Here is a 24,748-nt window from a genome sequence, read left to right on the forward strand (position 1 = left end):
ATCCAAAAAAAGCCTTAATATATACAGAAAGATCAACATCCAGGACTTTTGGTGTTTATCTGCCTAGATCTCTCCCCCCCCCCCCATTAATGTGCAAAGTATTTGGTGAAAAGAAGTTAGATCGCCACTGGCTGAATGGATCAGTAATGAATTTAAAAAAAAAATCCCGGACGAGTACCTTTGCTTAAACCTAGGGCCACACTCATATCCAGCCTGGTCCAATAGTCATTCGCAAATATTTGCTTCCAATGCTCTCTCTCTCTTTCCTCCTCCTACTACAATGAATCATCAGCGACATAGCCTGGCCTACTATTCCTTGGCGAATATTTGCTTCCAGAACACTTTCCGTGTTGTGACTGTTGGCATTCTTCGACTAATGTGTGGCCAGGCGAAATGGAAGATCAGAAAGAATGTGGTTCTTTTGAAATGGTGCGAGTGATTGCAGGCCGTTTTCTTTTTTTCAGTGCTTGCAGGTCCTGATCGCTCTTTTTGAGCAGCCTTCCAATATAAATAATATGTTACCCGGGGGGAGGAGGGCACATTCGAATACATAGCATGGCGTACTGCCAGCTTGAAAGTTCTGACGTACAACGTGCGTACTGCTTGACAAGACGTTCTGGTGTGTATCATGTGATGATATTCTGATGTATATCTAAACCGAGGCCACCTTGGCCCGATACTTTGCAAGGTTGGTCATGGGCGAGTAGTGTGTCCACTCCACCATTGCTAATGATCGTTAAATGTTGAAGCTACTAAACAACACATGCACCTCATACATATTCCCCCTAAAGAACCTCTAACAAATTGGTACATGTTGAAATGTTGCTTGTTCGTCTTATGAACCTAACGTGAAGTTTGTTTTTGTGTAATGCTTGTAGTAGATCTGCCATCTTCTTTTCGAACTGTGAGTGAAAGGTAATGATTGAATATTTGTAACGTTGGAGGCTGGAAGACTGCTAGGAGAACGACCAGAACTTCCAGCCCTCCCCCAAGTCAAAAGAACCGCCTTTTTTTCCTGATCTTCCAATCAAAAAGCAAATATTCTCCAAAGAACATAGGGGAAGGCTGGGCCAGCGAGTAGCCATCCTAAGCCGTTGGCACATTATTGCAGCGGGAGGGGGGGGGGTGCAAACATTGGAAACAGATATTTGCGAATAATTATTGGACCAGGCTGGACATGAGTGTGACGCTAGCTAAACGCCAAAAAAAGTCCTGGTGAATTACTACCACCAGGGAAAAAACACGCTAACGCGTATCGTGTTGGGTACTGCCAGCCATGGGCGGAGATACGGGGGGGGAGGCGTGGAGGGCATGTACGCACTATTCCTACCCTGAAATGCATCGTGATGACCATAGTTATCCGATATTCGTACAATAATCAATTTAGAGGCCTTAGATTTACTAAGGCCAGCCTTTTCACAAGTTAACAAAAAACAGACAATGTAGCTCTCACTTGTCCTCATTTAATCAGGTAAAAAAAAAATTTGTTCCAGAACAATATCTTAATTCTGATATGGCGTCAGCTGATGAGCTACAAGTCCTGGCTCGCGGAGGACTGAAGAAACGGTAGGACGTCGCCCGACCACCATGGTCACAGCTTGAGCTTGAGGAACTTCTCCATCATGGAGCGGATGCCGTCCGAGCTCGGAAGGCAAGCCACGGATTTCTGCTCGAGGATAGCCACGGTGACGTCGGTGGCGCACTGGAACGTGTACTCGAAAGGTGCCCTCGTAAAACCTGCAGGAGAACGTTGGTCGTGATTCATCGAAACCGGCGCACACACAAAACATATATGTAGGGAGGGGTGAGGGCGCATAACTGCTCATTTCAGCACTAACCCCTGGTTCAACATGCTTTAGTTTCAAGCCTTACACAAGCACCTTTGTTTATGTCAAACCTAGCATAACTCCGGTCCATTGCACTGGGCAATTTACTACCGAGCGTGTAGCACCGGAAGTGTGAGCGTGTACCTAACAGTCTGAGTGCGTGTCAAGTGCAGTGTGTGATTTTTTTTTCAGTGCTGCCATCTATATTTTCAATTGTGAGTGAAGTGTAATGATTGAATATTTGTACCATTGTATGCCTGTTGCTCTCTGTGTGAGACTTTTTAACGGGGAGATCGGCTCACATTCGCTCCTCAACGTTGGGAACAACAGGAAACCAACTTCAGCTGACCACTACTGTGGTGCCGGTGGGGTTCGAACCAGGGTCATTGCGATGATGTCTTTGTGTACAACTTTTGACAGACCATGAAGTTCCTTGATTCTCGTTGCTGTCAATAAACAATCTCGTCTCTATTATATGTGTTATATATACACATATATAGTGTGCCTATAGTTATTCGTGGGTCCCCTTCGAGGCCTGCTAGCGACGTGCGTATCTTGTAAACACCTGCCATGTAACCTCAATTTTGGTTTTTGCCTGCTGGTAGTTTTTGGTGCTTAGTGCTCCGGGCGTCGCATCGCTCTTCCACCATGGTCCAAACCCTCAGGATGACCAGCTTAAATGCCCTATGGGGACAGAGCGGGGGGGTCATGGTCATCAGTTTCGGGGTCCCTGCGATGCCAGTTCGTCACTTCGACCACGGCTGACCAAGCACATAAACATTAATTGCGGTCCTGCGGGAGACTATCAACGGCCAGTAGCGCCCGAGTGGTGTAGTGGTAAGATTCTCGTCTAACCAGGTCCGCGGGTTTCAAAGCGGGGAAGAACATAAATAACAAGTTATTTTGCCTACCGAGCCCGAGGCGATCAAAGATAGATGGCGCTTCCATTTTCAACCTAACTCAACCGGTAGCTAATTGCTGTGTGACGATATGACCGAAGCTGGTGTGTGGTAAAGCAGTAAAAGTAGTAGTTATATGGTTTTTTTGCAAGTTTAACACGTACATTTTTGTATAAGGGTGGTAATTGATCTTTCTCCGACACGGTCCCACCCATTCGACAACAGGGAAGTTTATCAGCACGCACGCGTGACCAAAGAGATTACTTGCCTCCGATCCAGCTGTAAGCAGATAATTTCTTCTTCTTATCCGTGTCTGCCTTATAGGCCTCGATCTTGCCAGTCTCGATGATGAGCACGGAGTTGTCGTCGGCCACTTCACCCTCCTCGAATATCACCTCCTCCTCGTCGTAAACGTCTTGGTAGAGGCAGCTGCCGACCAAATACATCTCCTTCTCGGACAGCGACCTGAACTCGGACACCTTCTTCATCAGGGTGGCGTATCGGCGCTTCTTGTCCAAGGCCGGCTGCTTGACGATGATGTCGAAGTCCCTCTTGTTCAGGGTCCACAGTTTACCCACCGGGCTCTTGCAGGTGATGGTCTCGGTCATCTTGCCGTCCTTCGACAGCAGCTCGAAGTCGCCGAAGTAACCGTTGTCGTTGTAGTCGGCCGTGACGAGATCGCTCTTGCAGCACAGGCTCTGGTGGACCTTGGCCTGGTAGGTCCCGGACCCGATGATGTAGAACCGGTCGACGGGGTCCCCTTGCCTGACGACGACCTCGCCCTCACCCGTCTCCAGCGGGATAATCTTCTGGAACAGCACCTTGAAATCACTGTCACTGAGTGGCTTGAAGATCGGCATGTCCCTGAACCGCAGGGAAAGCTTCTTCCGGTCGTCCGGATCGCACCTCAAGTCGTCCATCGACGAGACGTAGCCCGCGGCGATGCGCGCGACGGCGGAGAAACGCTCCAGGTCGTACTTCTTGAGGAAGTAGTCGGCTGCATAGGCGGACAGGTCGGAAGGGTGCGTGATGATGACGCTTATCGTGAAATCTAGCAGCATCTTCTTCAGGCCGCTGGGGACCTGGACGTGGCTCGCCAGCTTGTGGCCGATGTACTGGGGCGGGGGGACGTTCCGACGCTCCAATTCGTTCAGCTTCACGAAATATTCGGAAGCGTAAGCGTACAGGTCCGTCGGATTCTCGACTATGACGCTGCATGTGAAGTCGAGCAGCATCTGCTGCAGCCGAGGGTGGATGTGAAGGCGAATTTCCGGTAACTCGTCCATGACTGTGCCCCGTTGTTTTCAATTCTTCCAAACGAATTTCGAAAAGAACCAGAACGGTCTCTTGGTCCTAAATTGTCCTCGCTCTACTAGCCAAATCAGACGTCTTGCGTCACTGCGAGTGAATTTTGATGTGTATGTCTATTGTCATCGATGGAATAATTCCACCGGTCTCCTCATAAGGGGGGCTTTGTAACGACTGGCGCTACGGCCATTCTTCGATCGAAAAATTATCCAAATTAGTTGCATTCCGGTGGACAGGTCGGAAGACTGACACACACGCACGCGTGGACTCCTGAACGCCCTTATAAAAGCCTCACACCCATCGCTTCGGAAAGCCACAGAAAAAAAAAACTCCTCCATCAAAGTATATTCTCAAAGAGACGTTCAACCCTGAAACCCCGCACCTAATCTCTGGAAGATTAGAGTATCGTCACCTCAACCCTCCCCCGTGACTTTGAAAAATAACATCAATGATCGAAATACTCGATTCGGGTTTTTTTCTACCTGTCTCGCCCTACGAGATTATTTTGTTCTCATGGTGGGCCATGCCATCGATACGGCCGGCCGCAATTTTCTACGTGGATACACATTTCAAACTTCATTACGCTACAGTACGGCCCGTCTGGTACCTAAACTTGGTCATGTCAATGGGGTAGTGAAAGCTTCTCAAACGGTAACCCATTCGGTAACACGCAGATCACCTTGTTGAAGTGATCATTTACTCACAGCTCCAACGTCGTAACTACACAAAGAGCAACACGGACAGTGACAGGGTCGAAGAACCCGAGGTCGGCAAAATAGAGGTAGAAAGATGAGCGTCAAAACCTCGGATATATCAATCTACCTTAGAGGCTTGAAGTCCACTGCAGGGCTCTTTCTTGAAGGTAGGGCGTGAAGTCTATTGTGGGGCTCGGTTTCATACCCCAGTTATCATAGATTAATTAATTACCAATCTCTCTCTCTATTTTTCCCCTAACGGTCACGTACGAGGGGCTTCTTTGCCCTAGTGGCCATTAATTATGCCATTTAACAGCATTGCTGCCTTGCCGCTTGTAACAATTTTTTTACGGCATCTTAGCCCTATCGATCTAACACGTGGGGGTTCTGGGAGGATCCCTTACCGTAGTTGTCATTGGTTCCTTTGCCCTAAATGTTATACATCCACGAAACAGTCATGGCGAAAATAATCAGATGAGTTCTTTTAATATTCCGACTGATCTCCATCTAGGCACAAATCAATATCTTCGGGTCGATGTGGCAGTTTGGCGACGCACATTTCAAGGACCTCTGAAATGGGAAGCATGGTTAGATTTTGTCTAAACAAGAGCGGCCAGTAGGTACCGTCAACTTTTACCTGAGCCGCGCAATTTCAGGGGAAACAAGCTTTCAAACTGCACCCTATTTTCCCAGGAAGACTGTATTTACTCAGAAAGCTGTAATTAGGTCGAGGAGCAAAAAAGAAAAAAAAAAAAAAAAATACGAGTCAAGGCCGACTCGAGTTACTAGGAACCTTTCATACGCCAAACTTCTAGAGGCTTGAAATTCCGTGACTTCATATCGATTTGACAATTCGGATCCGAGCCAAGCTAAGATGGATACCAGTGACGAACAACTAGATCCGAACCCCGTGGTCATGTTACCGACGAAAAAGTGAGTCGGAAATTTATCTTCATTCACGTTGATATTATATCATGTACGTTTTTGTTACCAATTCTTGGCGAGTTAGTAACGAAATGACTCACAATGACTTCCACTACGGGGAGATTTTCAGTTCTTGAGTCCACCCGTAGTCCGTATGCTACTACTACACCATACATGCACCTCGTCCATATTCCGCTGCGGAACCTCTAACGAATTGTTACATGCGGGAATGTGCGTGTACGTGGAGTGAAACCTGACGTGATGTTTGTTTCTGTGTAATGCTTGTTATGTGTAGTGCTGCCATCTGCCGCCAGTTTTTCTAACTATGAGTGAAGTTTAACGATTGAATAATTATCGTTGTAGGCCTGTTGCCCACTCTGGAGAGACTTTTTAATGGGGAGATCGGTTCGCATTTGCGCCTCGAAGTTGGGAACCACAGGAAACCAACTTCAGCCGACCACCACTATGGCGACGGTGGGATTCGAACCCGGATCCTCGCGATGCGAGTCCACCACAACGGCCGTAGTCCGTACACCGAAGAGGTTCGCGTCTTCGAGTCACAGCACTCTGCTTCTCGGTGTTTTATGCCGTGACTTGCGGATCCCATGAAGCCAAAGCCTGGCAGGCAATATAAGTGTATAAAAGAATTCAGGCGAGTTCCCGCATGAGTAGTGTGGATACACCCTGTCAGGAACGCGACAGACAGCTATGAGTAGCTTGACCAGATTTCAATGTGGCAGAGCCGGGACATTTGCCTATTTCCGAGAAATATTGCTGCTAATTTACGACCAGCAGTAGTGACCGAATGTCTTGCCACCCCACCTAAAGCCCCCTCCAAGATCTAGACGTTCGACAGTCCTGTCATTCCTTACCGTAATTTTCTTAGGTAAAAGGGGCTCCGGACTGACGCGAAGTGAAACGATCGAGTAGTCACCCCAGCTCGCCAAGAGCTCCACGACGAGTCATTATTATCATATCTCTGTTCGCAGACCTATTATACATTATATTTCTCGTTTTTTTCTTCATTATTTATCTTAATATAGACGTCATTATACCCTGGGACGCCTGACTATCCTGCAACTTCTACAGGCAGGTTATGTGGAAGCTGTCGGCGAGCTGCTCGACCTGTTGCGGCAAAGCAGGAAACTCAGGGAAGAAGCCCGCAAACGGAGAGAGCGGCAACTGCCGGTGCTCCTCGAAGACAACGAGGAAATCCTGAACACTCTGCATAAAGCCCTCGCCGAAGCCGAGATCGCCAAGAGTACAGGTAAGCACGCGCAAGGAAGGAGGCTACAGCCCCATCTCTCATTGGTTGAGTAGTATCGATAGATGACACTCATGCAAGTCATGACACGATCCGCTTTTCCCCGCAGGTCGCAGCGGCACCGAATACGACATCAGGATGAATCTCGGCCACTATTTCCAGCGGAGAAGCGAGGACTTCTGGCTGTCGGAGCACTTCTATTATTCCTGTCGCCACGTCATCACCGCCGCCAAGGGCCTCGACGGACGCAAGATCATACGAGCCCTAGAGAGACTGGGATACGTCAGCGAACGCAAAGGTAGGCCCAAAAACGCACTTGCACGGTGCTCGCGAAGAACAGATTGAAGATGCCCGATGCCCTGAGATCGTTCTGTTACTGTGTTTTATGTTTCCTCTCCTCAGGGGCTCTCAGCGAGGCTCTCAAGTACTTGGACGACGCCTTCAAGTTCGCCGAGGAGAAGGACCTGGTGATGGACGAGGGGATACGCCACGCCCTGCACCTCATCACACACAGGATAAGCATGGTGCTCGCAGAGCGGGTGCTCGAGAGGGGAGAGAAAATCGATGAGACACCCGAGCAGATGGACGCGACGGCGCACGAGGCTCTCAGGCTCTTTGAAAAAGCCTACGAGAACGCCAAGTTGGGTGAGTAGGTTGACTCCAAGTCCATTACGATTTCGTAAGCATGGCCTCCCACATTCTTAAGCAAAGGCTCAAGAAACTTTGGCTGACCCACATACCAGACTTTTCACGAGGCCATCTATAGTAAATTTATCATGTTAAAAAACAAGAATCGTCACGAGCCCTGCCAGTCCCACCCTTGGGAAGGAAGGAGGGTGGGCACGCTCGTAAGGCTCACATACCCACCTCTGTCTATTAGGGCCGCAACCACATGGGCACAGAATTAACAATTTGATTTCTGAACGCTTATTTATACATACGGTATCATACGATGGTGGAGGGCAGCATCAAAATGCATGCTCTTGTGCTCCGGTTGACAATTTCCTACCTCTTGTAGTTTCGGCCAAAAACAATTTATTTTAATCAATACGCGTAAATGTTACTGTGCAAATACAAAAAGTCTAGCGTCTTCGTGAATTGGACCAGCCACTTCGCACATTGTCCAGACTTCAGACACTAGCCATTTCGCGGAGTAAGTAGCCGACCAGTTGCTGGTCACTCGCGAATACGCTAGACCTCGAACACGGACCGTATAGCATAAATGTTTTTTTTTTAAAAATTTCGATTACTGCGGAGAGCCAGGCATCTACCAAGCGCGGCTGCACATGTCACACTCTCCTAACACCAGGTCCACACCGGCCGCCATGCTACGCGATTCTGAGCAACGCAAAACCGGCTTTATGTGGGGGAATGACTGCGCAAAATCGACCATTAAAATTGCCCGCGCTGTGCGGCCATTTAATTTTATACGGGTTGAAACTGCGTAGCGCTGCGGGTGTGTACCCGACTTGATGGTGGCTCTGGGTCATGGACCTTGTTTATTAGGACACCAAATACTAAATTCATGCATCTATGATCTTGTTATTGCAGCTGACGCTATAGAGAGCGAGGCCGCAGCAAAAGCGAAGATCGGCATGATCATGTACCACCTGAAGAACTACGACGCTGCGATCGAGGTGCGTTTCATATTTTCCTTTTCCCTCTTTGATAATTATTACAGGGAGGGTCTTCTTCGAGCATAGAAGAGGAAAACATGCCACTGTATGTCTGTGCGCAGAAATTTATATTATTTAAATGGGCTTTTCCAACTAATTCTAGTAATACAAGGTTCATTGAAAGGCTGGTTATTTGTGGACATGAATGATTACAAGAAAATTCATCACTGCCCCCACGGGGACTCGAACCCCGGTCTCTCGCTTGCCGGACAAGTCTACAAGTGTCTACCATCTAAGCTATGGAAGCAGATAGAATATTTCGTCCTTGGAGCGTGGCTCCGTACATGGACGGTGGCAGCAATCAACTAATAATACGCTCGGGAATGACATGGGCCACCAGATGGCCACGTGCATATAGAAATGTCCTCTCCACTTTATACAAGATTCATTGAAAGACTGGTTATTTGTGGAGATGAAGATTACAAGGAAGAAAATTCGTGCGCGCGTGCGTGTAATTCCAGTAATCCGGCATACCCTGGTCTCATATATGTGTGCCTGATTAGCGATAGCCAACTGTATATAGTGATAGGAATTTGGAATGACTCTGGGCCTCTCTCCCCCAAATGGCCCTCTTCCCCAATGCAAGGAAAACGCTGGTAAGCATAGCTGCCAACTTTTGAAAATGAAAATTCGGGAGATTTTCGCGCAAACCCGTATTTTATGCTAAAACCACTCCCTAAGAAATACAATAGGGATTTTTCCAAATAAAATAGGGATTTTTCCAAACATAAAAGTTAAAGCGTAAGGAATAAAATCCCTACTCAAAAACTGAAGTCAAATTAAAATAGTGATTTTACACACATGGAAGTTAAACCCTTGGGAATAAAATTACTACGCAAAAAACAAGTGAAATTGGAGGCCAAAACTTCAATGATGTAAAAATAAATATTGTGTTCAATCAGAAACGCTGTGAACAAACATTCGGCGCGAATGACCCCAAAATCATCGGAAGATGAAGGAAAACACCGTCAATTTTTGAAGAACACTGACTTTTTGTGACACTTGCTTGATGTTTTTTTTTCTTTCCATACCCGATGTTTATGTCCGTAACACAACTTGTACAAAAAGGAAAAGTCGGCCCTCTTCTGGAACGTTTGATGAAAGGAAATTCATCGGGGAATAAGTATCTTTAAAATTGATTAAATATGTTTTTGCTTATCAGTATTCGTGCTTTGTTATATCGCACGTACGTAACTTCAACAAAAGAAATTTTGACCATATGAGCGTGACTATAATCTTCAATTATTATCCAGGACTATTGGCTGCTAAGCCATTTCCCTGCACGATAAGACAAACAACTTTCTTGTCACCATCAGAGGGTTTGTAAAACTTCCTTAAAAAGGGGAATTTCCCCATTTACGACGTGTGACGTCATTTCGAAAGGGAAAAAAAAGAGGCTTCATACCCCACAAGAAATTCCTTAGGGATTGTTTTCATAAGCGGGGGTTTTTTTTAATGAAGTAGGGAATTTTTAGGAACAATTAGGGATTTTTGTGATTTTCGTAAAAATTCGGGAGATTTAAGAAATTTTCGGGAGGTCGAGCGATGAAGCTAAAATTCGGGAGATTCCCGAAAAATTCGGGAGACTTGGTAGCTATGCTGGCAAGTGTTCTCAACCGAAGCTCGATCTTGAATCTTTACTGTAGAAAATCATTCCCTGAAGCCCGAAGGTGGGGCGGGGGGGGGCATTCTTGTGGTAAGGGGCCAAGTTAGTGATTGTCGACTACATATCAAATTCAAATGGTCCTTTGATCGTCATAAATTATACTGCACCGGGTCTCAAATCCCCATTAAATAGTGTACCATTCTGAAGTGTTGTCCGTCTTTTTTTTTTCTCAATGATTCATCATCATACTTGGATACTTTTGGCGTGAATTTACCGACTGAATCCATAAAAAAAATCAAACTTACAGGCCTCTTAACAATATCAACCTTATGTTGATACAAAGAAAACATGATGGAAGGGGTGAAGCGTAGGGTTGCCCGACGTGCATGGCCATCAAATTTGACAATGAGAATTTTGGGGATTTTATCTCGGAGATCCAAAGTCCGCGAAAAATCCTACACTGACGGATATAAAAGGGAATTTTTGGTAAGCGAAGTGGGGATAAGAAATGTGAGATCATTGGGATCCCTCTCAACAGGATTTTTCAACTTACTATTTGTTGATTTAACACTACATCAAAAGAAATTACAGTGAAAAATCAGATGCAACAAATAGTCGCCAAATGAGAAGGGAGGATCAGCTAAATCACCCAAAACCAGCAAATCTAGCGAGCTAAAAGATAAGATAATAAAACTGTAATTTTCATACAATTGGCACACGCTAGTGATATAGATATGCTAGTTATCGCACACAGTTTCCAATTATCGCCAAACAGTAGGGGGCAAAAAATCTCATCAATATATACTCAGACCAAAATCGTTCAACAAAAATATCGCCATCGGTACCAAAAACGGGACAGGCCTTTAAGAAAGCTGAGGTCATCTAACACTTTGAAAGACATGTCAGGGCAACGTTCCCATGCCCCCCCCCCCCGCAAATAAATTTTGTGAGGGGGCTAAGGCACCCCCCTCTCCCAATAGTTCATGAATATACAACGGAACGCACTATTTCGCCTCCTGCGACGGGCTTGAAGACGAATGGCGATTTTCAGCCCCTTTTCAATGTTTCTTTCGAGTCTGCTCCTCTGCGCGAACTTACAACCACCTTGTGTTTGGAGCCCATCATAGCAATGATCCCAGGCCCGTAACTAGGTTGAGGCGACCGGGGCACTACCCCGCGGGCCCGAACTGAATGGAGACCCCCCACAAAAAATTCACACTTATTTTGCATAATAACCACCTTTTCTGGGGGGGGGGGGCGCCTTCAAGGAAAAACTCTGCCCCGGGGCCACGAGAAGACACGCTACGGTCTTGAATAATCCGCACGTGCAGTGTGTGACACTAACATGTTTCTTTCGTTACAGCACTTCACGGATTTCGTGAGGCTTTGCAAGAAGTCCAAGGACTACCTGGGGTTCTGCTACGGCCATCTGTCGCTGGCGTCGATCCACGAGAGCATGGGGGACACCGAGACCTCGCTCTCAATGCTATACGAGTCCCGCTACGAGGCCGACGAGAACAACTTCGTGACTGTGCTGGTGCCGTGCTGCCTGGCCGTGGGCAACATATACACGTCTCAGATGAGGTTCGAGGAGGCCCATGCTCAGTACACGAGGGCCTTCGACGAGCTGCTGGAGAACAGCGAGAAGTTCGCCGAGTACGACGCCAACGTCACGCGAGTTCTGTGCGGGGTCGGGCGAGGCCACGTCAACTTCGGCGCTTTCCTGCAGGCCATAGGGGTCGAGAAGAACGGCGTCGGCAAGCTCATGGAATGGAAGTCGAAGGGTGTGATCAAATCGACAAATTATTCAAATCAACACAGGTTGATTTGAATGAATTGCAAGAAGTTTTCGTTAGTATTTGAGAATGTCGTCAATTATATACTTTTTCTGAATATTTGCAACATTTCTGTGTCAGTCTCATACATACAGTCGATTCGCGATAAGTCGAACTCCGGTAACTCGAATATCTGTTTAAGTCAAAATTTTTTCTGTACTTTAGTGTTAAAATTTTCACTTAACTCGAAGTTTTATGCATTTAAGTTCGAAGTTTTCGGGAGAGAAATTTAAAAATTAGCATCTAGCAACAGAATTTAGTAATATAATTTAGCATTTGGCAATATAATTTAGCGGATTTATTTTTCTGCTTGTAAAAAGTGAATGACTTTCTCAGGGGCGGCCCAAGCTGTCAGACAGGGTTATCCTTTGAATTTAACCAGGTGGCGACTTATCCAAAAATGATCTCACTCACCACTGCTAATATGAGAGTTTCGACAGCTGGCTGATGCAAAGATATGTGAAGATGGTGGAAGTGTCAGCAATGTCAGCTTTAGCCTCAGTTAGGCCTAGCTGTCCATGTATGGCCTTGTTCAGCACACAAGCTTTAAAGAGAGAGGATTCGTTGCCTTTGTAGCATAGTGGGTCTAAGACGCTCACCAGGCAAGTGAAATCAAATGTGGGTTCAACTCCCCGCAGAGGCTGAATTTTCTTTCCTGAATTTACCTTTGCATCAGCCAGCTGTCGAAACCTTAATACTACTTCATTTCATTCATATGATTATCACGCATATGACCGTTTCCATAATATAGTATGTACGTCTAGTTTATTTCTAAATATCCTCATTCAAGAATTGAATATGATTAAACACTTTATGCGCGCGATCAAAAGTGCCCATGGAACAAACTCAAACAAGCTCTGTCTGTTTTCTTTCCTCTCTCCTCATCATCATGAGGCTTTGTTGTAACCCTACGAAGTTGTTCTTTTTAACCTTTCTTTTATTTCTAATGTATTAGAGATTTTCCCCCCATGTAATAGACTTTTCTACAATGTACATATAAGAGAAAAAAGAACAAGTGGGGAGAAGACGAAAAGAGAAATCTCTTTACTTTGTATACCTACTCTATTATTTCTATCCTCTCTCTTATCTGTACTTATCTATTATATTATTTTTCTTTCATTCATTTTTTTCTCTTCCTTCTTTTTTTTTCCTTTCAACTTCTTTTTCTTTTTCTAAAGTGTCATTAGGTTAGGACAAGGTTACCATATTTATCGCCCATTCCCATGGCCTCCACATGCTAGTGCCACACCAGGATTTTTTATGTCCCCCCCCCCCCTCCACCTAGATATCAATACCCCCTTTCCCAACTCACCATCCTTCACTCCTTTCCATGAAGAGAAGATAATATAGTTAAATAAAAAATTCAATAGTTTATATCAGGGCTTGACAAGTCAAGAAAATATTTAAACACCAACAAAAAAATTTCCTAGGCGCCAAGCATGATTTTCACACGAGAAAAAAAATTCCTAAATACTTTTCTCTTTGACATTTCCACAGCATCTTATGGCCTCTTCATATGTTAAGAGACACGCTAGAATGAAATCAGAAAACTTTGTGTTATCCTTGGACTTAATTCAGCAATCACATGTAAAAAAGTTTAGGTGCCAATACTGATTTTCTAGTCCCCATGGCGATCTGCCACCTGGGATCTGTCAAGCCCTGGTTTAAATGTTAAAAACATATGTTTATATTTATTTAAGAAACAAAATATATGATAAATGACATATTTTATTATGATTTTTCATTGCTATATTCCATTTTTTTTTATTTGGGTCCTACACAGAAACAACTCCTCATGTTCCACAGAGTAAGCCACGAGGCTTACAAACGTAAGTAACAACAACAAACTCAAAAATTGCAATACAGCGTAATAGAAAAAGAAAGAATAAATCAGATCAGCATGTACAACAACAACATACAAATGCAATTCGAAAGCGCAATATAGCACCAGTGGATGCCATATAATATCAATGCAAATGTTAAAAAAAGAAAAGAAATTGCAATACATACATGAATAGAAAAATATACTACGATACATATATATATATATATATGAAAATAGTGAGAAAAGATAAAATTCAAAAATAAAAAGTAAAAGAAAAAGGAATTAGTAATTAAAATAAAAATTTTGATTAATTATTCAAAAATCAAAACAGCAGAAAATGAGAATGTACACACTGTATATACAAGTAATAAAATAGAAACCGATTATTTTTTCGCAAAGATATTTTGTACATATATTTTTAGAATGCGAAGGACTTCCTTTGATCTGGCCAAATCAGACAATACAGGCGGCCAAGAAATAGACAGTTTCTTAAGTTCTTTTCTGAAATGAACCCTCTCCTTCGTCAGATTTTTGCATGACAGAAGAAGATGCGTAGGATCTTCTTTATCAGTTCCACATGTACACAGCAAACTACTGGCAAGTTTCATTCTGGCGAGATAACTTTGAACGTTCCCATGCCCAGTGATAAATTGGGTCAAGTGGAAATTGGTAAAGAAATATTGACATTTCATTCTCGCTGGAATGGAAGGGAAGAATTTCTTTACCGGCCTGGCATTTTTGGAACTGACATATTCTGTGTTCCACTGATGGATTGATTTGTGTCAATAAACATATTTATAGTGAGATTTTGTGACTTTCACATTTACTATAACATTAAGAAGTGTAGCAGACCGTGAAAGATCATCTGCCCTCTCATTCCCAGTGATGCCACAGTGACTTTGAACATGTGTGAAATCGATTATATATTTTTTCTTTTTAAGATCCTTTATAAGACATTGTGTCTCCACTACAAGTTTTTCTGTTGAATTTATATTTTGTAGACTTTGCAAAGAAGAGAGAGAATCTGAACAAATAAGAGCGCTATTATTATTGTTTCCAACACAAGATGAAATCCACTTGGTGGCAAGATTCAAGACAGAACAGTTATTTTCTAATCCGAATTGGCGAAACAAGAGTTCATCCTCTAGCTTATAAACAATGTAAGCGAGACCCACTTTGCTATCAATTTTACTGCCATCAGTGTAACAGATGAGATCGTACTTAGGAAAATACTTCATTGTAAATTACAGGTGCGATAGCAGCTCGTGTCACTGGGTGCAGAAGAGATGGAAAAGGAACTATATATCTAAAAGGGAATTATCATCACAATTTCTTGAAACTATGTTCTTGGCCACGTTATTGTAGAGAATAAGGATGTCAATAGGTGTTTGCCCAGAAATAGCAAATAGTACCTCATAACTAATTGAACAATAGCCTCTAACAATTCTCAAAAGAAATCTCTGCTGAACTTTCAGAATATTCTTACGATTGATTTTCTTTTTCAGGGGATCACCCTAAACTCTGGAAGCATATGTAAAAATAGGAACAATGGCCTGATTGTATAATAAACACAAGACATCAGATTTCAATCCAAACGTATTTTGAGAGACTCTTAAAAGGTCATTCAAAACACTTTCACGTTTCCTAGAGAGGTATGAGATGTGTTTTTTCCGTTGGAATTTTTTGTCAACAATGATTCCTAGACATTTAATTTCTTCAACGTCTTCAACTGCCACTCCATCCAGAGTTACATTGATTCCACCTTCATCCGGACATTTTTTATGCACCATCATAACTTTACTTTTTTCAGGATTGAATTCCATCTTGTAAGATTTGGCCCAAGATGTAACCAGATCAAGAATTACCTGAGAAATTCCACAAGCATCAGTAAAATTCTTCCGTTGAACAATCAAAAGCAGGTCATCAGCAAAAGCAATCATTGAGCAGTATTCGTAATTTGAAAGCACACGCAGGAGGTCATTTATTATCAAGTTCCACAGAAGAGGTCCAGATACCGATCCCTGTGGACATCCTTTTTCCGGGTAAAAGACTCAAGAAGCATTGCCGAGAGAAATTTCTGCTGAACGATTTTTCAAAAAACTTTTGACTAGTAAGTAAATGTTCCTTGGAGTTCCCCCCTTTCCTAAGCAGACGCAAGATCCCGGGCCACCAAGCGTTATCAAAAGCTCCCTTGAAGTCTAAGAAACATAAAATTGTATACATCTTTTTCATGTGTCCCTTCTTTACGACAGCACACAAACGCTCAATGACATCCTCTGTTAAGCGCTGAGGAGTGAATCCAAACTGGTCATCACTCAGTAGACCAGTCTTCGAAAAATGCCATTTCAGACGCACAGTGAATAATTTCTCCAGGTATTTGCCCAGGCAAGACAGAAGACTGGTGCATCTGATATTATTTATTTCAGTTTTAGATGCTCTGTTTTTTTGGTATAGGTCCATGACATATAGGTCCTCGCTCTTTTCCATGACAGAGGAAACACGCCAAGTTGTAAACATTCGTTGAATAAGAGATGCAATACTGTCGGGAAAGATTGGTGGAAATGCTTAATAATGTCATTGTCGATTCCACCAAGACCCGGAGACTTCCTCAGTTTCAATTTTTTAACAACACCATTCCCCTCATCAAGCACAAAAGGCGCTGATGGACTCTCCATAAGTTGCCGTAAAAACTCCCAGAGAAATTTCAATACCAAATACTTCAACAGTCCTCGAAAAGTTGTTTTTGATTGATTTGTAAATTTTTCTCCAAACATTATGAGCATCAATATCAGATAGAAATTTCTTCCAGGAGGTTAGTTTTGCTTCCTTTAATTTGAGGTTATAATTATACCTGGTTTCAAGATATTTTCTCTTACTGATATCTTTAATAAGCAGAGATTTCTCTGTTTGGAATCTTCGACTAATGGCATTAAGCTGCTTTCTCAAGCAAGAAATTTCAGCTGTCCACCAAGGAACAATGTGTTCTTTTATTCTCTTAAACGGGTTAGAAGCATTTGCAGCACTGATGATTAAGTCTTGAAGTCGCTCGACTAGAACCTCCAACAGTTCAGAATCAGAACATTCATGTAGACTTCGAACAAAATTTTTTTCAAAATGTGAACAAAAGGTTTTGAAACGGCTCCACTTTGCTCTCTTAGTGTCAAAGAGTTTCGTCATCAAAGGAGGTAGCAGATTTCTTCTGTTTGAAAGAAGTATTTTAAAAGCAATCATTCTGTGATCAGATATTGAATCTATATCTGGAATGTCCCAATCTATGATTTGTCTAAGAATTTCTTGACCGATATAACTGCTAAGAATTTCTTGACCGATATAACTGCTAAGAATTTCTTGACCGATATAACTGCTAAGAATTTCTTGACCGATATATCTTTATCGGTATAAATGCTCCCTTGATTACCAACAAAAGTTGGGCCAAAGTCCTCATTTACAACAACAAGATGTCATGTGCAAAAGACGTTTGTGAGTTTGAGTCCTCGAGAATCAGTATTAGAGCTATGCCACAGATCTAATTTACTGTTGGCATCCATCCCCCAAGTAAGTTGAGTAACATTCATGTTCGAGAGAGTTGAAGAGAGTTTACCGAGATCAGAATCAATGTTTTTAGCTGGTTCAAAATAATAAGAGAGAAATCTATGCCTTCAACTGAAATATGTACAGTAACCATGTTGAAGCCAGTGTTACGAACATCCAGAAAACAAAATATTTTCTTAGATTGGATGACAATGGCTGCCTTCACCACATCTGCTGAAAATGAACCGTGTAAGATGGAAGAAACCTCGGAAGACTGCCTGCGAAAAAATGCGGCTCTTGAATAAGAGCTATATCAATGTCATCAGATTCAACGTTTCAAATAAGTTGCTGTGTAGCTCTCTTATATTTAAGCAAATTAATTTGAACAACTCGTAGGCAAGATCCAGCTCTTCATTACTGACAGAAATCGGCACATACTTGACCAAGATCGATGGTTGTCTGCCCCTCTGTATTTCTGAGACCAGGTTGGAGCATCTTTTCGTCAAGGCCTCGCGGAGCTTCTTTCTGTCATTTTTAGAAACACATTTAATCACAACTTCATCATTTGGTATTTTTCTCAGTCCTTGGATTCCAATCTCTCGCAGATTTATCTGCTCTTTGATAAGTTTTTGACCTCATCCGAAGAGCATTTCTGACCCTTAACTGGACTGACAAATAAATCACAAGTTTGTGACAATCATTGGTCTTGTTTTACTAAAGGCATGATAGATGGCGGCACAGTACACATCTGAGCATAGGTACGATTTTCAAAAGCCTCGAGAAGGGACTCCTCACACGCCTTGCAAAAATTAGCAGACTTTAATCACTCAAAATTAATGGTAATCAAACTTTTCAACTCACTCCATTAAGGCATATTTTTTGGTACGATGCCAATAAATGTTTTCAAGAACTATAGTGCAATGACTGTATATCAAAAATGTAAATAATGTGATACCATCAAAATTATGAATAATGCAACATTTTCAAGATTATAAAAATATGCAACAAGTAACATAAAATATATACACAGTATTTATATAAGCACATAAATTAAATTCATATCATATTATGCTTTCCAACTTTTGCGGTTGCAAAAATCATATATTTATATCAATTACTTCTGAAAAATCTGTATACCTGGCAAATTGATTTTCAGTGCACATTATCGCCAAGTTATTGAGTCATTCCTGACTTGTTGTGCTTTGCCATGTTTTTAATGAATTTCCCAGCTTGGTGAATGACCTTTCAGCAGATAAAACAGTAACTGGCACTGTGTAGAACAGTTTAATTGCAAGGCAGATCTTAAGAAAAATGCATTGCAGTTTTTTATCGCACATTGAATTCAATAAATTAATTCAGTTTCTTTCATTTGTGCCAAAAAGTGCATTGAAGATATTTTTAAAATGTAGAATTTCATTTAGTAGATCTACTGAGAAATCTTCTCCAAATGTGTTCATCAATTTTGCCACTTTGGTGGAGAGCTGGTTTTCGTCCAATTTCGTAAAGTTCTTCGCTGTTTTGAATTAAGTTATCAAATCATTGATAAGTACTGGAAATATAAATGAAACTCTGAAATCTTGCTCAGTTTTAACTTTTCGACTATCAGGAAATTTAGTTATCAATCCTGCACAGCCTTAGTAATTGTTCTTGCTTCTTGAAGTACATTTGCCCATGAATCTCATGAATGCTGCATCTCTTGTACCAAATTTCTTATGAGCAAAACCTCAACATCAAGTGAGCTTGGCGCAGTTTGACCAAATTGGTCCTTGCGCCAGCAAATTCAAAATCCAACCCAAACATCAAGTGATGTTCTTTCACTTTGCATAACTACGTTTTTTCAGTCAATACTGGCTAGTATTTTGTGCCAAAAAACTGTCATTAGCAAACCTTTAAAAGATTTGAAATACTTATTCACACCTTAGCTATACTGAGTGAAGAAGGTATTGAACTTGTTGCCATCACTCCTAAAAGAATGCATAATGCATTAAGCATGTCGGAATAATGTTTAACAATTGGAAACACAGCTTGTATCCTCTCGCTCCACCTTGTTTCTGATAGACTTTGTAGGGACAACAGTACATGCTTTTTCGGTACTTCCCAGAGTGTAGGACTGTGAGCAAACAATGTGTAGAAGCTTTCAACATTTCCAAAAAATGTTTGAATATCTGGATTGATTTTTGCAGCATTGACTACTACGCGATTCAACGAATGTGCTCCACAGGAAGAGAACAAGGTGTTTTTACTTTTTTAAGATACAGGACTTGACACCCTTTATTTCACCACGCATATTTGTGCCACTGTCGTAACCCTGCGAATGGCAATCTTTAAGGGGGTATACTGTGCTTTTCTAGAGTTGTGAGAATTTTTTCTGTTATTTTTCTCCACCTGCCACACTAAAGTTCATAAATTCTCTATGTTCGTTTACCCTGAATTCTTTTGAGACTTGGTGTTAGGATATATATCTAAGAATTAGAACAGTCTATTCATTGCGAGAGATATCTGGAGTTGAATCTGCTATTACATAGAGAATTGCATGTCTTCTTCGATCTAGTATGTTTCAGAGCACTTTTTCCTGCACAAAGGCCAATAAACTCATTTTGCGAATACCATGACAGATAATGTGCCTGTCCTTTCATATTCTTACCTTACACCTGATTTTTTTTTAAATTTTAGCAAGATCTTCTTGTGTCACTTCATCATATTTTCCAATCAGTTTTACAACTTCCCCAAAAAGTTTCCATTGTGAACATCTCCAATCTTAATGTTTTCTCCTTGAAAAGTGAGACCTCTAGATGATAAAAAATAATGTCATATCTAGAATCTGTGACATTGCATGTGTGCGTGGAAGTGCTCTACACTTTGGCATCTCGCTCTGAAATTACAACTGAACATTTTTATCAATTCCATGTCCCTTTAATGATTGTAAAAGAGATTTCCGGGCAAGGCATTGTTCCTTATGTTCACCACTTTTTTTGTGCAGAAGTAAAATATCATACAACTTTTTGCAAGGTAAAAAACAACTTTGTCTGGGTAAAAAAACCTTCTTGGGCTGAATTGCTCAAATTTTTATTTCTCGAGTCATTAAATATGCAGCACGGTAGACAGTACAGAGATTCTTTTGAGTCACTTCATTCTAACCATTCTCGAGGAAAAAGTTCTCTCTGTCTTACGTTTTTCATTTCCGTGCACACACAAAGCAAGGAATCTCCAAATTCTCTGCATTATATTAAGAGGCAATTCTTTACACATCTTTTGAAATTCTTGAAACTTGATGGTTTGCACCATTTCCTGTCATTCTAGATCAGAGATCACTGAAGGCCAAGTACCAGGATCATCATATTTTAATGCACAGCTGTCTGAAGACTCACCAACAATAACAGCAACTGTATCGTGATTACGATTAGCTGTCTTTCCTTCCCTCAGGGAGTTTTTCTTCTGCTATTTCTTCGATTGAAACTAGTTCAACCACAGCAATCAAGTCTTCTTTGACTTATTTTTGAACAAATTAATGATATTGCGGCTCACACATTGTTTGCATCATCTTTAAAGTCACAACGATCATCACCACCTTCACAATTAGCACCAGTAGAAATGATATCCTTTCCGGATCTAAAACATTTTGTAATCGATTGATGACCTCATGATATTTTCGACTCTCTTCCAGCCGGGAGTTTTCTCTTCTGAGCACCAGACTTATGTTTGTAATTGAAATCAAACATGACCCATTTTTTATAAATTTATCACCTGACAAAAAAAATTACACAAATTGTATAACATGATTGAAATTAATTTTCCGTGATATAAAACATTGAATTTGTGAGGCAATAATATATTGTATCTTGTGAGAGATGCGAATCATGATTATTACGATACCAAAAAAATCGGACACATTAATAAATTAAAACCGGATCGTGCATTGAATTAAATATAAAATGAACTTTCCACTTACTGTTAAAAAACGTATAACTTTCAGCGTTTTGTTGGTACTACCAGAAAATTCACTTTGAGAATTTATTGAATGAACAAAAAGTTTAATTATTTAGTTAATTAAGGAAGTTAAAGTAATCAGGTTTGGTAAAGCTGATCTTGGTAAATCCCAGGCGCCTGGTCACTATGGTGACTAGAAGATTGGTACTGGTGCCTGAAATTTCTGTCTCTTATTGCTGAATGGAAGTCTAATGAATAACACAAACTTTTCTGATTTCATGACATGTGTCTCTCTCCTAAGATAGGAAGGGGGATATAAAGTTAGAGAAAAAGTTGGAAAAACATTATTTATATATAGGAACATTTTTCTAAATGATTTTGATTTCGAACGACCCAGTAACTGTAATTTGATGGACGTGAAATATAAATATTTTTCAATTTGACTGATCTATCAATGTAGCCTCTTCCTTCAGAAGCAAGGAAAAGAAACCCCTTGATTTTTTTGGGTTGGGGGAAGGGGTTTGAAGGACAATGAGCTATCAGAGATCTGATTCAGTGCACACATCATTCAACAGTCCTTTCGTACCCTCCTTTTTTTGTGATATGGTTCCAATCACAGGTTACAAATGGATGTTGTTCTGAATAGACCGTTGTCTCATCGGCGCCCATAAAGGCATTTTACAGTAGGATGAGACTCTTGCTTTCCCTCCAATCTTCATTTCAGCCAGACACAACCAGAAACAGCAGTTCATCACCCCATGCTGGTGTCCTTGAGGAAATACTGGTTGTCTGTAGCCTTCATTGAACAATCATCTCGATGTCTTTTCCTTTTTTTGTCGGGAAAAGACAAGCACCCGAGAACTGCTGTCTTGTACAGCATATGTATTATGTGTATTATAGAAAAAAAAAATTTGCAAAAAAAAAAAAAGAAGAGACGATGCTTAGTTCAAGAGATCCGCTGATAGGCATGCAAATTCATGACTTATGCCAAAATGCTTGGTCTGTTTTCCTGAACAGATTGGAAGTATCTAAAAAAAATGGGAAAGGCCAAACAAGGGGAGGGGGCCAACTCCCAACCCCAAGGGCTGGAGCCCTGTTAGCCCTCCTCCCCTTGTGGAGGCCATGACCATTCCTTGAATAGAAATCATCCGAATTTCTTACCGATAATGTATAAGCAAAAGGGGTTAAATTATAATCCGATCATTTTCAGGAAATGATTGGAAACATTGAAAAACAATTAATTCTGGAATTAATGAATGGAAGAAATAATTCAGGAAAAAAATTGATGAAACTTCTGAATTAATGAAATTATTTTTCAAACAAATAATTTTAGAATTAGGGGAGGAAAAAACCTAATAAATCAATGAAATAATTTTGTAATTTCTGATACAAATTATTTTACGATCAATAAAAGAGCAACTGCATAACTATTGAAAGAAATTATTTTTGATTGAAGATCGAGAAGGAAAATAATTTCAGAATTACTGAAATGAATAATTAAAGAATCATTTAAAGTGATTTCATATTAAAATTAATCACAGAATTAATTAATTTAATCAGTAAATCAATCATTTTAGAAATAGTGAAAAAATTATTTAAGAGCTAAATAAAATTGATAATAACATAAATAATTTCAAAACCATTGTCTTCAATTATCTTCGTTCCTGTTTAGCTCCGGGCTCTATCCCCCCCCCCCTTCTATTAAGATGCCCCTAAATTAGAGTTGTTTGCCAGCAGGAAGTTACAATTTGGCCAGCTGTGTCTGAAAGGTTGAAGACGACAACCCCCCCCCCCCCCCCGCGCGTTAGGCATTCCTTGTCACTGTGCTAGTGCGATTATAATATAATTAGCGCAGTCGTTCATGGGAATTTCAAGATCAATGCTCAGATTTTTTTTTAAAAATTGAAATACTATTTTTCTTTCCCATTTCATGTCTATATTATCCAGAGATCTGAGTTAAATGAGTCCAACTTAACGAGGTTCTACTGTACATGATTTGACCAGTCGCCATTAGAATTCTCAGAAAACGAGAACCCAAGTTGTTTCTGAACAGGGCAGATGCTGTTCTGGTGCTCCATTACACAGTCAATGTCGTTCACTATAACGACACCCCCATCATTCTGTGAAAATTGGACATTATATCGGGTGGTTGTTATATTGCAAGGGAAAACATATAGGATATCGTTATCTGTGAAAACATTTCAGACTTATCATACTGGTCGGTTGGTCATTGAAATGGAATGATCACTATAACTGTGGGAGGGGGGGGGGGAGATTGTTATAATTAGTGTCAACTGTAGCTTGAAAAGACAGTCCGAAAACAACTCTGGAAAGGGAAACATCCATCTTAAGAATACCATTGTTTGCTTTAGCAACAGCAACTTTCAGGCTAAAGAGGCATAAGTCCCTCCTTTTTTACTCGACTGGAAATACCAATCCACCAACTTTTAAGGTTTTTGAAACCATGGTACTAGATCCTGGATTCCTCCTACACCCTGGGTAGGGTTACCAATCATCCTCCTTTTTGATGTGGTTACAAGCGTCCTCCTACGTTTCAGAAAATTTGTCCTTTTTTTGCACTCCTTTTCAGGTTTTTCTGGAATTATTTTTCTTTTTCTCTGGGGAAAATATTTTCCTACATGCATTCACCAATAGCCATCGAAATTCAACAAATTTTTTTCCGTTTCTGCTTTTTTAGGGGTTTCTGTTTGTGTTGGGAAAAATTATTGCTGTAGCCAGTTTTATTAGTCGGATTAGTGGCACCATCTACTGTGAAAATCAGGATAAGTGACGTCTCTAAGGATGCGCGTGCAGGCGTCCTCCTTTCTCATTTTCAAATCTGTTAGCCCTACTCCTGGGCCCATGCATAAAGACCTCAACAAAATAAGTTAAATGCCACTCAATACCCGATTTCTTAGTAAATACCCTCCATTAAAAGCACCCTGTTTAAAATTGCATTATAGATATCAAAAGTGGCTCTATTTTGGTTTGAAAACAATGGCTGTTCATTGAAGCTATAGTGATATGCCATCTGTTGTAGACAAATGTAAGTGTAGTTTCTGAGGGTGTGCGTGCATGCATCCTCAATTATAAATTTTAGAATCTGGTAGCCCTATGACTGACGAGTAGCTGACAGCTTACAGGGAAGCAGTTGTGGTCAGCAAAACCAACCTCTGGCCGTGTTGGTCCACATTTGAATACCAGCTTCAAACGTGTAGATGTCGGCTAAATTAGCCTGCTGGAATGCATGAACTTATAGAAGCATGGAAAAATAATCAAACAAGCACAAACCACGGGAAGTGGAAGGTAGCATGTGTTTTGGTACTTACATGTGTTGAAGGGTGAGATCGCAGAATATTTCATTAGATTCTGGACAGTAAACTACTGGTCCCTAAAAATAATGGACAAAAAAATGAATCGTTGTAATTACTT

At 41.4% G+C, this 24,748-nt stretch overlaps 3 protein-coding genes across 3 annotated transcripts in view; 1 reads left to right on the top strand and 2 right to left on the bottom strand.

Moving 5' to 3' along the window:
• The window catches only part of LOC149071044 (uncharacterized), a 61,973-nt gene that overhangs the window by 35,405 nt on the left and 1,820 nt on the right, over nucleotides 1–24,748 (bottom strand). The window contains exon 2 of the mRNA XM_089248425.1: nucleotides 24,646–24,707. The gene's annotated coding sequence lies outside the window, so the exon portion shown is untranslated. The remainder of the gene's footprint in view (nucleotides 1–24,645; nucleotides 24,708–24,748) is intronic.
• LOC149071045 (cAMP-dependent protein kinase type II regulatory subunit-like) lies at nucleotides 1,592–4,011 on the bottom strand. Its single transcript, XM_089248831.1, has 2 exons — nucleotides 2,994–4,011; nucleotides 1,592–1,737 (listed from the first exon to the last, which is right to left on the bottom strand). Exons 1-2 carry the CDS (start codon nucleotides 4,009–4,011, stop codon nucleotides 1,592–1,594), a joined length of 1,164 nt encoding a protein of 387 aa, XP_089104957.1.
• LOC149071046 (tetratricopeptide repeat protein 29-like) lies at nucleotides 5,603–12,029 on the top strand. Its single transcript, XM_089248833.1, has 6 exons — nucleotides 5,603–5,661; nucleotides 6,696–6,919; nucleotides 7,026–7,214; nucleotides 7,319–7,561; nucleotides 8,468–8,553; nucleotides 11,562–12,029. Exons 1-6 carry the CDS (start codon nucleotides 5,603–5,605, stop codon nucleotides 12,027–12,029), a joined length of 1,269 nt encoding a protein of 422 aa, XP_089104959.1.

This window comes from Pholcus phalangioides, unplaced genomic scaffold (genome assembly GCF_987345545.1).
Source record: "Pholcus phalangioides strain wild (caught in Gottingen) unplaced genomic scaffold, Ppha-v1.0 ptg000020l_1, whole genome shotgun sequence".
NCBI lineage: Eukaryota > Metazoa > Arthropoda > Arachnida > Araneae > Pholcidae > Pholcus > Pholcus phalangioides.